We start from the raw sequence: 14458 nt of genomic DNA on the forward strand, positions 1-14458 counted from the left end.
ACTTTAGAAAAAAAGGTGGGTAATTAAAAAATTTTTTTTTCATATTTTTATGGATAAAACAATATACAAACTCAAATATTCTTAACATACAAACAGGTACTGTGTTTTTAAGACAAATTTTGTCTGCTTCTAGGAGAGTATACAGTAATTTAAAGGGGGAAAATGCACAGTTTTCTTAGAGTAAGGCAATTTATATTTAAAATAAAATAGAAACCAGTTAAAGGAAACTGAAGAAACTTGGAAAAATGAGGTGAGTGTTCAAATTGGGCAGCTCTGACAAAGCTGAAGAAACCAACTTCAAGGAGGAATGGAATGCTGATTTTGGTTTCTTCAGAGGTCTATATACTTGGTATTGGTTGGTCAGATGATTCTTATATTTTTTGTATAGCTGTTCTCCTTGTAGAGATATTCTAACAAAATGAAGGTTTTAAACTAAATTGGAGCTCCCTCTGAGATGTTTTCTCTCGGTAACATTTCTTTCCCACATCAGGTGAAAATGAAATCCTTACAACTCTGCATGCCATTTCCAGCAAAAACCAGATCTGGAGATCGTATATTGGCATGGGCTATTACAACTGCTCAGTACCACAGACAATTGTGCGAAACTTACTGGAGAACTCAGGATGGTATGTATTTCTTGTTTAAAGAATAGGGGTAGTGTGATTGCACAGTACCCCGCCCTGACTTTGTCCATGGAGTCTCACAATTTACACGTTGACACCTACCGACCCCCCTGGTAGGTCTCTGACCTCCAGGAACCTACTTGGCTTTCCCTGGCTTCGAAATTTTCTTGCTGAAGTGTAGAGGAAATAGATGGTTCTTCCTACATGCATTCCCATGAAATCTTCTCAAGCTCTGCATTTTGGATGCTGGTAATCTCTTTCCCTCTCAGCCTTCATTTCCGTGCTGTATTTGTAAGCAGGCCCTCAAGCCAGTGGATGCGCACTCAGGGCTTTGTTATTTGGCAACTCAGTGTTGGGGTCTGAGAGGACCTTGGTCCATTGACTTCTGTTAGGGTTTTAGGGGTGATAATTGGGCCGCCCCTCTATATTCCAGGTTCACAACCAACTGAGAAAGAAGACAGATAGTCAGAGAAATGGAGATAAAAATTTGAGCCTTATTACACAGCCCTTTACAGAGAAAGAGGTATTTTGTGGACAGACTGATTGAACAAAACTGAAAATGTTTCTTCTGTCCTTGAGGAAAAACTCTCAGCCCTCTTCCACACTATTTTACAGTTTGCTATATAATATAAAGAGCCAAAACAATGCCAAACAAGAAAACACTATAGGCATTTCTTGACAGGCAGAGGCTAGTGCTGTGGAGGTGTCTGAGAGCAGATCAGGGCATCTGTTTCTTCTGTCTGCTGGGAAATAGCACTTAACTATGAGGGAGGAAAGGTGGGAATTCCCAGGCCGTTCTCTCCTTGTTCTCTCCTTTCAGATCGGCGTCATTGTACACGTGGGTGTTTTTTTTTTTCCCCCACATGGGCATTTTTGAATTGCAATTTTATTTTAACTGATGGCTTAGCTTCAAAAGAAAGGAGTCTTATTTGAAAGTATATGTGGGTGCTCATTATTTCCAGCATGGAAATAAAGCAAGCATGGGGAGGCAATGGTAATTTTTGGGTGATTTTTTTTTTTAAGTTAATAGAGGAGGTCACTTTACCTTAAATATCTTTTAGAGGACAGAATAATGTGATTGCACCTATGATTCAAAGGTATTTGGAACAAGATATCTTTGAGTGTATATTTGAAAAATCAACTTTCGTAAAGGGGAGGTGAGCTCCCCTAAATAGGAATTTGTTCTGTCCACAGGAGCTCTTGGAAGTATGTGCCCTAAAGCACTGAACTGTAAAAATTAACTGTGCACTTTTAATCTTTTGTCTGCTTTTCCATATGTGCAAACAGCATCACGATTAGTGAATGTTTTGCCCTAGATGCAGTTATTAGTGTCACATTGTTATAGAAGTCAGATCTGCTTGTATAATCCCACCCCTGCATTGCCATCCCTGAACAGAGCTTTTAGTTTCAATATGTTCCACTTATATATTAATAAAAGAACAGGGAAGCATAACTGTCAAAGAACTCGTTTTTCTGCTTTTTTGGAGTGTGTTGCTGAGGGTTTCTTTTTCTACTGTGTTATTGGTAAAAGTTTGAAGGGTAAACACCAAGCTCAATTAAAAAAATAAATGTCTTGTCTCTCTTCCCTCTTAAAAAAAAAAAAAGAAAAGCCTCCAAAGTACATGAATGGGCTGCAGCGGTCCAGTCCTCTGAGTACTGGCCAGAGCCTTCACTCTTGGTGGCCACAACAGAATATTCACCATATTGCTTCCCGGATGCGTTAATTTGCTTTAGGAGCAGCCAGCAATTTGAGAGGGAGAGGATGTTGCTGTTTGCTTTTCAGCCTGTTTTTTGGGGTGCATGTTAGTGTTCCTTCCCATTCTCCGGAAACTGATCTGAACTGGAGGGTGATACTGCTCCGTGCCGCTGCTGATAGGACAGGGTGTGTGCATGTAGGGGGTAGATCCCCCAGTATCACCCTGCTGAATGGTTTCCACAGCAACAGAACCAACAAGTTCCGGTGACGTGAAGTGAAAATAAATGGAAAACATAGCCTCCAAAGCATACAAACGTTTGGACTCTTAGAAATTACATCAGGTCTAGAATTTATGTTATGAGAGCCACTATTCCAAGATTAGACTGCTGATAACATCATTAACTAGTATCAGAATATTTGCATTTTCTTTTAGGCTGTTTCTGTTTTGTGTAGTTTTGGCACCCGGGTTAAAATGAGACTCGCATGAATATTTGTGTTACCACTAAACCTTCCTACCTTCCTCTTTCCCAGTACCAGAAGAAAAGTCACAACCAAAATGATAGAGAATACTGATTATTTTGGAATAAATATTAACGCCATGTTGAGTATATCAAGCATCCTATCTGAGCCAGGCTGAATGCTTTCTGTGTGTGCAGATATATATTTTAAATATTAAAAATTCTAGAAACAAACCATCTCAGTTAAATGTTTGTAATGTAGGAATTGTAGATCCGAGACATTTTCTTAATCACTATGTTTTGGATAATTGAGGCGGCTAAATGCTTGTAGGCATGATGGCAGGCCCTTTAATGACATTTTTATCCTAAAATCAGTGTTTATTTATTGTCCCCATCTAAGTGTTCTTTTTTTTATTATTAATTAAAAAAAATTAACTAACACAACATTTAGAAATCATTCCATTCTACATATGCAATCAGTAATTTTTAATATCATCACATAGGTGTATGATCATCATTTCTTAGTACATTTGCATCGATTTAGAAAAAGAAATAGCAAGACAACAGAAAAAGAAATAAAATGATAATATAGAGAAAAAAATAAAAAATACAAAAAATATATATAAAAACAAACAAACAAACAAAACTATAGTTCAGATGCAGCTTCATTCAGTGTTTTAACATAATTACATTACAATTAGGTAGTATTGTGCTGTCCATTTTTGAGTTTTTGTATCTAGTCCTGTTGCACAGTCTGTATCCCTTCAGCTCCAATTACCCATTATCTTACCCTGTTTCTAACTCCTGATGGTCTCTGTTACCAATGATATATTCCAAGTTTATTCTCTAATGTCGGTTCACATCAGTGGGACCATACAGTATTTGTCCTTTAGTTTTTGGCTAGTCTCACTCAGCATAATGCTCTCTAGGTCCATCCATGTTATTACGTGCTTCATAAGTTTATTCTGTCTTAAAGCTGCATAATATTCCATCGTATGTATATACCACAGTTTGTTTAGCCACTCGTCTGTTGATGGACATTTTGGCTGTTTCCATCTCTTTGCAATTGTAAATAATGCTGCTGTAAACATTGGTGTGCAAATGTCCATTTATGTCTTTGCCCTTAAGTCCTTTGAGTAGATACCTAGCAATGGTATTGCTGGGTTGTATGGCAATTCTATATTCAGTTTTTTGAGGAACCGCCAAACTGCCTTCCACAGTGGTTGCACCATTTGACATTCCCACCAACAGTGGATAAGTGTGCCTCTTTCTCCACATCCTCTCCAGCACGTGTCATTTTTTGTTTTGTTGATAATGGCCATTCTGGTGGGTGTGAGATGATATCTCATTGTGGTTTTGATTTGCATTTCTCTAATGGCCAGGGAAGTTGAGCATCTTTTCATGTGCCTTTTGGCCATTTGTATTTCCCCTTCTGAGAGGTGTCTGTTCAAGTCTTTTTCCCATTTTGTAATTGGGTTGGCTGTCTTTTTGTTGTTGAGTTGAATAAGTGTTCTTTTTTAAAATTTTTATTAATAAAACCAATCAACAGACAATATGAACATTCTTTTTTTAACACATAGTTGTATATTTATCATCATGATCATTTCTTAGAACATTTGCATCAATTCAGAAAAAGAAATAAAAAGAAAACAGAAAAAAATTCATATATACCATACCCCTTACCCCTCCCTTTCATTGAGGTCACTAGCATTTCAATCTACTAAATTTGTTTTAACATTTGTTCCCCTATTATTTATTTATTTTTAATCCATATGTTTTACTCATGTGTCGATAAGGTAGATAAAAGGAGCATCAGACACAAAGTTTTCACAATCACACAGTCACATTGTGAAAGCTGTATCATTATACAATCATCATCAAGAAACATGGCTACTGGAACACAGCTCTACATTTTCAGGCAGTTCCCTCCAGCCTCTCCATTACACCTTAACTAAAAGGATGATATCTATATAATGTGTAAAATTAACCTCCAGGATAACCTCTCAACTCTGTTTGAACTCTCTCAGCCATTGACCCTTTATTTTGTCTCATTTCTCTCTTTCCCCCTTTTGGTAAAGAAGGTTTTCTCAATCCCTTGATGCTGAGTCTCAGCTCATTCTAGGATTTCTGTCCCACATTGCCAGGAAGGTTCACGCCCCTGGGAGTAGTGTGCGAGGTCGACAGGGGCAGGACAGTGAGTTTGTTTGTTGGGTTGGTTGAGAGAGAGGCCACATCTGAGCAACGAAAGAAGTTCTTTGGGGGTGACTCTTAGACCTGATTTTAAGTAGGCTTAGCCTATCCTTTGCAGGGATAAGTTTCATATGAACAAACCCCATGATCGAAGGCCTGTCCTATTGCTTTGGTTGTTCCCACTGCTTGTGAGAATATCAGGAAGTCTCCACATGGGGAAGTTGAATTTTTCCCCCTTTTTCGCCATTCCCCCAAGAGGACTTTGCAAATACTTTTTTATTCACTGTTCAAATCACTTTGGGATTTATCAGGGCATCACTGGACAAACCTATAAAATCTCATGCCCTGCTCAAGGTTCCATGTACTTATGGTGTTCAATTAAGCTGTCCACATAAGTTATATTAGGAAATGCACTAGTCAAAATATAAATTTTGTACCAAAAAACCCACATTTTTTACTTTAGTCTCACACATAAGTTTAAGTTTTAACATATGAATTACCATCTATTTTCAACATCCTGCAGTGTTGACATTCCTTTGTTTTTCCTCATGCAAAAACATATTTAAATTTGTACATTTAATCACTATCACTAAATTTATGCACTCTAGGCATTCCTAGATTATACCATCTCAGTCTTTATCGTCTGTCTTTCCTTCTGATTTCATTTGTGCCCCCAGCCCTCCTCCCTCTATCATTCTCATATTCAACTTCATTCAGTGTACTAACGTTATTGTATTATAGTTAGGTAGTATTGTGCTATCCATTTCTGAATTTTTACAACCGGTCCTTTTGCACGATCTGTATCCCTTCAGCTCCAATTACCTAATATCTACCCTATTTCTATCTCCTGATGGTCTCTGTTCTTAACTGAAATTTTCCAAGTTTATTCACTAATGTCAGTTCATATCAGTGAGACCACACAGTATTTGTCATTTTGTTTCTGGCTAATCTCACTCAGCATGTCCTTAAGGTCCATCCATGTTGTTACATACTTCATAACTTTATTCTGTTTTACAGCTGCATAATATTCCCTCATATGTATATATTACAGCTTGTTTAGCCACTAGTCTGTGGATGGACATTTTGGCTGTTTCCATCTCTTGGCAATTGTAAATAATGCTGCTATAAACATTGGTGTGCAAATGTCCATTTGTGTACTTGCCCTCATGTCCTCTGAGTAGATACCTAGCAATGGTATTCCCGGGTCATATGACAATTCTATACTTAGCTTCCTGAGGACCCGCCAAACTGCCTTCCACGGCGGTTGTACCATTTGACATTCCCACCAACCATGGATGTGTGCCTCTTTCTCCATATCCTCCCCAGCACTTGTCGTTTTCTGTTTTTTGATAATGGCCATTCTGGTGGGTGTGAGATGATATCTCATTGTGGTTTTGATTTGTGTTTCCCTAATAGCCAGGGAAAATTGGGCATCTTTTCATGTGCCTTTTGGCCATTTGTATTTGCTCTTCTGAGAAGTGTCTGTTCATGTCTTTGGCCCATTTTGTAATTGGGTTGTCTGTCTTTTTGTTGTTGAGTTGAACGGTCTGTTTATATATTCTGGGTACTAGACCTTTATCTGATAGGTCATTTCCACATATTGTCTCTCATTGTGTAGGCTTTCTTTTTACTTTCTTGGTGAAGTTCTTTGATGCATGAAAGTGTTTAATTTTGAGGAGTTCCCGTTTCTTTCTTTCTTTCTTCAATGCTCGTGCTTTGGGTGTAAGAGCTAGGTAACTGCCTCCTATTATAAGATTTATAAGATATTTCCCTATATTTTCTTCTAAAAGTTTTATGGCCTTAGATCTAATGTTTAGGTCTTTGATAATCATTTTTAAGGGCATTAATGCCTGTTTTCTTTTAGTAGTGTAAAGACCTTTTTACGTAAAAGAAGTTTATAAGTAAAGGAAGTGGGATCATATATTTGTCATCCTGAGGAGAAAACAACTGTAAAGCCCTCTACTTTCAGAGTGCTAATTAGGATTAGTCTAGGCTTGAGGAGGGGAATATTAAATCCTGAAGTGTGTGATGGAAGAAACAGCATGGTCTTGCTCGGGTGTCAGGTGTGAAGGACTGTGCATGTGAAGTTTGGGGCTTTACCCTGTAGGTAATAAGGAAGTACATGAGGTATTTGGGTAGGGTTATAAAATGCACACATTTGCATCACAAATAATTTCGTCTTTTAAGCACTGTTCTAGGCCAATAAGGTGACAAGAAGGAGTGGGTATAGGACATCTGAATTGATCATTATTTAAGGTTAAAAAATTTAAGGTTTTTACCCTGAGAATTGGTAGAATAGTGGTACCTTTGAAGGAACAAGAATACTTCAGAAAGAGACATTCATTTGGAGGGCAGCTTGGGGGAAGAACAGAGAATATGAAGCTGATATGGGATCTAATGAATATGCAGGAAAAAATATTTTCAAGTAATACCTAATAGTTTCTGTATAGAACTGTGACTAAATCCTTCGGGGGAAGTCTGTGAGTGTTTATTTAAAAATTTTTTTAAAGACCAAACCAGAGAGAAAACTTCACAAGCCCCTGGGACATTAACAAATATTGATTGTATACTGAGTCTTAAAACAAATACAGACACAGACACACCCATAACTTGTTAGGGATTTAAAAAAATGTATTTTTTTTTTTGAGAAATCTTTACATATAGCCCATCCATAGTATGCCATCCGTGGCTTACAATGTCATCACATAGTTGTGTATTCATCACCGCAGTTTATGAATGTTCTTTCAATTGTATGTACTTGAATAGCAGCCAACATTTGCGCAGTACTTAACAAAAGAGCTTTATGTACAGTGGTCTGATTTGAGTGTTAAGAAAATATCTGAAGTAGGTGATGTTTCTGTTTGATAGCCAAGGAACAGGATGGATAGTGGTTTTGTTTCTTGCCCCAGGTCATAAATAGTAAGTTGAAGAATTCACTTGGAAACCCAGGGCTTCTTGATACTTAGTGTTGTTGAAGATGTAGAGAAACCCATAAATCACTGTATTGCTTGAGGGAATACAGAGTGATATGATCTTCCTGGAGAATGACATGATAATATTCATTGAGAGCCTTAAAATTAACTGCCATATAGCTTATGCTTTGAAATTCTACTTCTAGGAATTCATTCAAAGGAAATCAGATAAATATATTCACTGTTAGGCTATTTATAATATTTGAAACCAAATTAATTTTCAACTTGAGGGGACTTAAATTATAATAAACAAAATGATTTAATACCATGTAACAATTACAATTATATTTTTGAATTATATTTAAAGTTTTTAGAAATTGTCCATGCAGTAATGTCAACTGAAAAGAAGTAAGGATTTAAAACTGTGCATACACAGTATAATCCCACTTTCAAATAGAAATGTGATTATGATGTAGAAAGGGACCAAAAATAATCCACCAAAATGTTAACTGTAGTTATCTTGGACTTTTGGGATTAAGAGTAGTTTTATTTTCTTGATAGTCATCTGAGTTTTCCTTTTCACAATGACATGTGTAACATAATCAGAACAAAAAGTAATCAATATAAATACATAGTAGATGGTAAATAAATGGTGGCTAATGTCTTGAACATTTAAAACATACTATAGAAAAATGGCAGGCAAGCATTCTGCCACTGAGCCACCAGTGTACCCTTATATTCTACTTTTTAAATTAATATAGCGTGAAAATCGTTCATGCCAGGAAATATTCTTTTACAGCATCATTTTCAATGAACGCATATTATTATATGCATGTTGCCCAAATATCACTTATTATTTCTTTATAATTTCCCTTTTAGTGGGCATTTAGTTTGTTGCTCATTTTGCAATATTATATTCAGTGTCATGATAACTTCTTTGGAGGATTGCTCTTTCTTTTCCTGTTATATATTCTGTGTCCACCTTTGTGGATGTACTGAATCTTGTCCATTTAACAGATGGCTCCTTTGAACATGCATGTGCTTGTGTGTGTGCTTACATGTGGGTTTATCCATGTCAAAAATCATTCTGGATAAAATGAAAGTTTTGTGTTAGCTAGACAAATTAAGCACATGGCCGGCACAGTGCCCTGCCTGTCTTGATGGCAGCAGCAGTGTGTGAAAGTTCTAAGCGCCCTGACTTCCCTCTGTCTATGCCTTTTGTATAACCCCATTTCTGCTCAGATGCCCTTTGTGCTTGTCTGCACCACGCATTGTGTGCTGAATTCATTCCGGTTCACCACCCACTTAGAATTTGGCCAACTGATTTACAGTCCCTAAGCCAGGCTCTTCAAGGATTTGCTTGAAGCAAAAATGTACTCTGCTGTACACATATACACCACCATCACCACACTGTTACTCTAATAAAAGTTTCAGGAAATTCAGAGTCTTGACAAGCTCCTCACCTCCCATCTCCCAACCCCAAAAGATAAGGAAACCCTGAGATTGTATTTGATTCAGAACCTTCCAAAAAAACCCCCAAAAGATGGATGGAAATATCTTCAAGTGATTATCAGAAGCAAGAGAGAAAGGAAAAGGGTTTGCAAAACTCGAGAAAGGAAAGTAACACAAAACTATTCCCCCAAATTTTTCTGGCTGGGAAAAATTAACAGAAGATATGAAACAATGCTGGCTATGTGCAGATGTGCAGATGTGCAGACCCAAGCCTGGCCCACCTCGGTGATCGTCAGAGTGAATGGAGTTTTGGTGAGAAAGTCACCACAAACTGCCACAAGTTCTCAGTCACCCTCTAGCCTATCCCCTTTGTTTTCTTTAAAACATTTGTTACTCTGAAATTATTTATTTTTGTCTGTAATTCCCGTTAGAACACATTCTCCTTGAGATCAAGGACTTAGCTGTCACCAGAGCCTCTAATAGTTCTTGACATTTGGTAGGCACTCACTAGCTGTTTGTGGGGTGAGTGATGAAATGATGGAATGGAAAAAAGAGTGAAGAACTGAATTTGTTAACTCATATACCAAAAACCACATTCCTGGCTTATAAGTGTAGGTAGTGAGGTTAGAACCCATGATTATGCTGCCTTCTAATCTTGTATCCCTGAATTTTGATTGCTCTAGAGTATCCATAGAGCATAGATTTTCCATAGATTTTTAGTAACTGGATAGTGAGAATTATTAAAGACATCTTTCTTAATTTCTTAGGAGCGTAAAGAACCTTCTCCTGGCTACTATATAAAATATACCCCTGTCTCCCAAGAAGAGCAAATGCTTTGAGTGTTAGATATTAAATTCTTGGAGGCTTTCAGATGGTTAACTGAATTAGGTGAGCTTTCAGCTGAAAGAAGGATAATAGGAAGTAAGATTTCCGTTTATCCACTTGGTAAACGCAAGTGGATTTTGAGAGCCGGCTTACACAATAAGACACATTTACGATAAGAGCATTAAAATACCATTAAATACCATTACAAATAATATAGAAGGGTAGAAAAGTACTGTTTATACTAAACAAGATAATATCGTTATTATGACTTAATTCTGAACTTCCTTACAAAGGCCAAAAGGAAAGCTTACTGAGGTGTTATCTAATTCTCCTCAAGAGAGGCAAAATTATAATATGGGTACTGGTAATGAAAAATGAAAAGCTCATTTTGTGTCCTTCTCAGAAGAGCAGTGACAATTTGGACATGGGCTTTGTGTTTCCTCACAGGATCACGCAGTATACGCCGTACCAGCCAGAGGTGTCCCAGGGGAGGCTGGAGAGTTTACTCAACTACCAGACAATGGTGTGTGAGGTCACAGGCATGGACACAGCCAACGCTTCCCTTCTGGATGAGGCAACCGCAGCTGCGGAGGCGATGCAGCTGTGCTACAGGTGAGAGGCCCAGCCTCTAGGATTCCCTCAGGGTGAGGGATATGCTCAGTCTATCCTGCTGTTTGTGTTAGTGCCTAGTGATACACATAAACACTCATTTATAAGTATGGGATACATTGTATTAGATCATTTTTGTTAGCTGCTGGTACCAAAAATATTTGAAATAATAGTGGCTTAAAAGGGCCATTATATAAACTGCTTACTTAATTTTAAGTAAGAAGCATGTTTCTTTTTCTTTGGAAATATGTTTGATATTTTTTTTTAGGTGCATAGGCCAGGATCATGTTTTAAGAAACACATTTCATGTTAAGTCCAAAGGTAATGTCCAAGGCTTTTATAGCAACTCCAAGATATTATCAAGGATCAATGCTCTCTCTTTTTTTTATTTTTTTTATTTTTTCCTGATATCTTTGGTGTGAGGCCTTCATCCTCATGATCACAGTGTGGCTGCTGCAGCTCCAGCCATGACATCTGCACTGAGAAAGAAATAAAGGAGAAGGTTGTAGTTAAATCAGCCCCATTTAAAGAGTTTTTTGGAAGTCTCCATTCAACAGCATTCACTCATGTTTCATTGGCACTCCTTCCTGCAAGTGACCTGGTGATATGTAGATTTTGTTTGTTTTTCTTTTTTTATTAATTAAAAAAATTAACAACAAACAAAACATTAAGATATCATTCCATTGATATGTAGATTTTTAAAATGAGCGCATTGCTGCCTCCTACATTGGAAGCTCTGTCACTAAGGGTGAAGGGGAGAATGGGTATTGGGTAGGAATTAGCGGCCTGTAACATAATATGTAAATATCACCATCTTTTTTTGTTCTTATATTATACTTAATGTTTTATGGCCTATTTTTTTTTTCCTATTTAAAAATATATTGTGACTATTTCCCATTTCTTTGGTCAGCTTTCTAGAATATGACTTAATTGCTACATGGTAAAACTCACTTGTATGAAAGTACCATTATTTAATCTCATTGCTATTATTATGCATTTAGTTTATTCCCACTTTTTATGGTTATTAATACTACTTTATGAGCAACCTTATAATAAATCTTTATCAAATCTTCAGATTATTTCCTGAGAATAGATTTCTTAAAGTAGAATTACTGCTCCTTGCCTTCCCTAATTCTTTGCCTTGTGACTGCATTTGAGCTTACGTTCCTGGGAAATGGTCTTCTGTTTGGGAAATCTGCCCACGTTCTCAGTGCTCCTGAGGTTTTGTGCCTCTGTCCCCCATTGCCCACGCAAGGCTCTTTCTCAGCATCCGTGGCCTTGAAGAGCGGGCCCCGAGCTTGTGAATCGGGTGTGCGTGCCTGGAGCTTCCACTGCATTCACTGGCTCTTCTGTTCCTGAGCAGCCCTGGCACTTGGTTTAGCTCTTACCTGCCACCCCCAGTCACAGATGGACAGCACGGAGGAGTGCCACCATCCACCTCTCCAGCTAGTATTTCTCAGCTTTGCATTCATTTTCATCTTTCTCTTTCTTGTTTCCACATTTTCACTTTTCTCCCATCAACTCCTGCCATTTGTTCGAAGCAAAAGCTTTCACCTCGCTCTTACAGAAGAAGCTGAGGACTTTCCACTTGATGGTTCAGGGTATTTCTGTCCCAAACTAATTAGTGTTAATAGGCTGCTCACAGTCTGCAAATGCTTGATTTGCTTCTTTTTTCTTAATTCTCATTATTTCCTGTCTGCATTTAATTTTACCCTTGAAAAACAGCCTAAAGAGTTTACAGGAATGATTATTTATTATCTGGCCTTTAATGATTATTATCTGGCCTTTTGAGAAGAAGAGTTAAAATAAAAATTCTATTATGATAAGCTGTGAGAGATTGTTTAATAATAGTGAAATTTTACTTTACTAGGAAAACTATGTTTTGTTTTGTTTTTAATATTTTTATTGTCAACTCTTCATGCACATACAATCCATGGTGTATAATCAATGGGTTACAATATCATCGTGTAGTTGTGTATTCATCACACATTTTTAGAACATTTGCATCATTCCAGAAAAAGAAATAAAAAGAAAAAAGAAAAAAACCTCATGCACCCCATACCCTTTACCCTTCCTTCTCAGAAACTGTGTTTTTAAAAACATCTTTAGCAATTTTTAAAGAAGTAGTAGCATTTTTGTCTCCATCTTAGATAATTTAGGTTCAGATAATCTTTTCTCCAGATTTATTAACTTTTTTAATTAAAAAAATTTTTTTGTTAATAAAACCAATCAACACATAATATGAACATTCCTTTTTTCCATCACATAGTTGTATATTCATCATCACGATCATTTCTTAGAGTATTTGCATCAATTCAGAAAAAGAAATAAAAATAAAACAAAAAAATTTCATGCATACCATACCTCTTACCACTCCTTTTCATTGATCACTAGCATTTCAATCTACTAAATTTACTTTAACATTTGTTCCCCCTATTATTTATTTTTAATCCATATATTTTACTCATCTGTCCATAGGTAGATAAAAGAAGCATCAGACACAAGGTTTTCACAATCACACAGTCATATTCCAAAAGCTATATATACAATCATCTTCAAGAAACATGGCTACTGGAACATGGCTCTACATTTTCAGGCAGTTCCCTCCAGCCTCTCTATTATGGCTTAACTAAAAAGATGATATCTATTTAATGCATAAGAATAACCTCGAGGATAACCTCTCAACTGTTTGGATCTCTCAGCCATTGATGCTTTATTTTGTCTCATTTCTCTTTTTCCCCTTTCAGTCGAGAAGGTTTTCTCGATTCTTTGGTGCTGAGTCCCAGCTCATTCTAGGATTTCTGTCCCACGTTGCCAAGAAGGTCCACACCCCTGGGAGTCATGTCCCACGTAGAGTGGGAGAGGGCAGTGAGTTTGCTTGTCATGTTGGCTGAGAGAGAGAGAGAGGCCACATCTGAGCAACAAAAGAGATTCTCTTGGGCCTAATTTTTGGTAGGCTTAGCCTATCCTTTGTGGGGTTAAGTTCATATGAACAAATCCAGGATTGGGGGTTCAGCCTATTGCTTTGGTTGTCCCCACTGCTTGTGAGAATATCAAGAATTCTCCACTTGGGGAAGTTGCATTTTCTCCCTTTCTCACCATTCCCCCAAGGGGACTTTGCTAATACTTTTTTACTCACTGTTCAAATCCTTCTGGGATTTTTCAAGGCATCACTCTGGACAAACCTACAAAATCTCATGCCCTACTCTAGGTTCCATGTACTTATGGTGTTCAGTTAAGCTGTCCACATAAGTTTTATTAGGAAAGACACTAGTCAAAATACAAAGTTTGTACCAAATAAACATTTTTTGCTTTAGTCTCACACATAAGTTAAAGTTTTGAAATATTAATTACCATCTATTTCCAACACCCTGCATTATTGACATTCCTTTGTTCTTACTCATGCAAAACATTTTAAAATTTGTACATTTAGTCACTATCATTATGCATTCTAGGCATTCCTAGATAATACCATCTCAGTCTTTATCGTGTATCTTTCCTTCTGATTTCATTTGTGCTCCAGGAGTCCCTCTATCATTCTCACATTCAACTTCATTCAGTGTTCCAGGTTTATTTAGATTCAAATTGTGTTGAGCATTGACAATGGATAATTAATTACTTTTGCAAATTCTCAACTCTACTTACTGTGCTATTAAAATTATTTTTATTGTAGAAGTAATACCTGTGCGTAGT

The 14458-nt window shown here is 37.1% G+C and overlaps 1 protein-coding gene across 2 annotated transcripts in view; it reads left to right on the forward strand.

The window, feature by feature from the left end:
- GLDC (glycine decarboxylase) overlaps window positions 1-14458 on the forward strand; it is a 90622-nt gene that overhangs the window by 29217 nt on the left and 46947 nt on the right. For both annotated transcript variants that reach the window (XM_077148214.1, XM_077148213.1), the window contains exons 3-4: window positions 491-626; window positions 10604-10768. In XM_077148214.1, coding sequence (XP_077004329.1) covers window positions 491-626; window positions 10604-10768 — 301 coding nt within the window. The remainder of the gene's footprint in view (window positions 1-490; window positions 627-10603; window positions 10769-14458) is intronic.

Source organism: Tamandua tetradactyla, chromosome 2 (genome assembly GCF_023851605.1).
Source record: "Tamandua tetradactyla isolate mTamTet1 chromosome 2, mTamTet1.pri, whole genome shotgun sequence".
NCBI classification, from domain to species: Eukaryota; Metazoa; Chordata; class Mammalia; order Pilosa; family Myrmecophagidae; genus Tamandua; species Tamandua tetradactyla.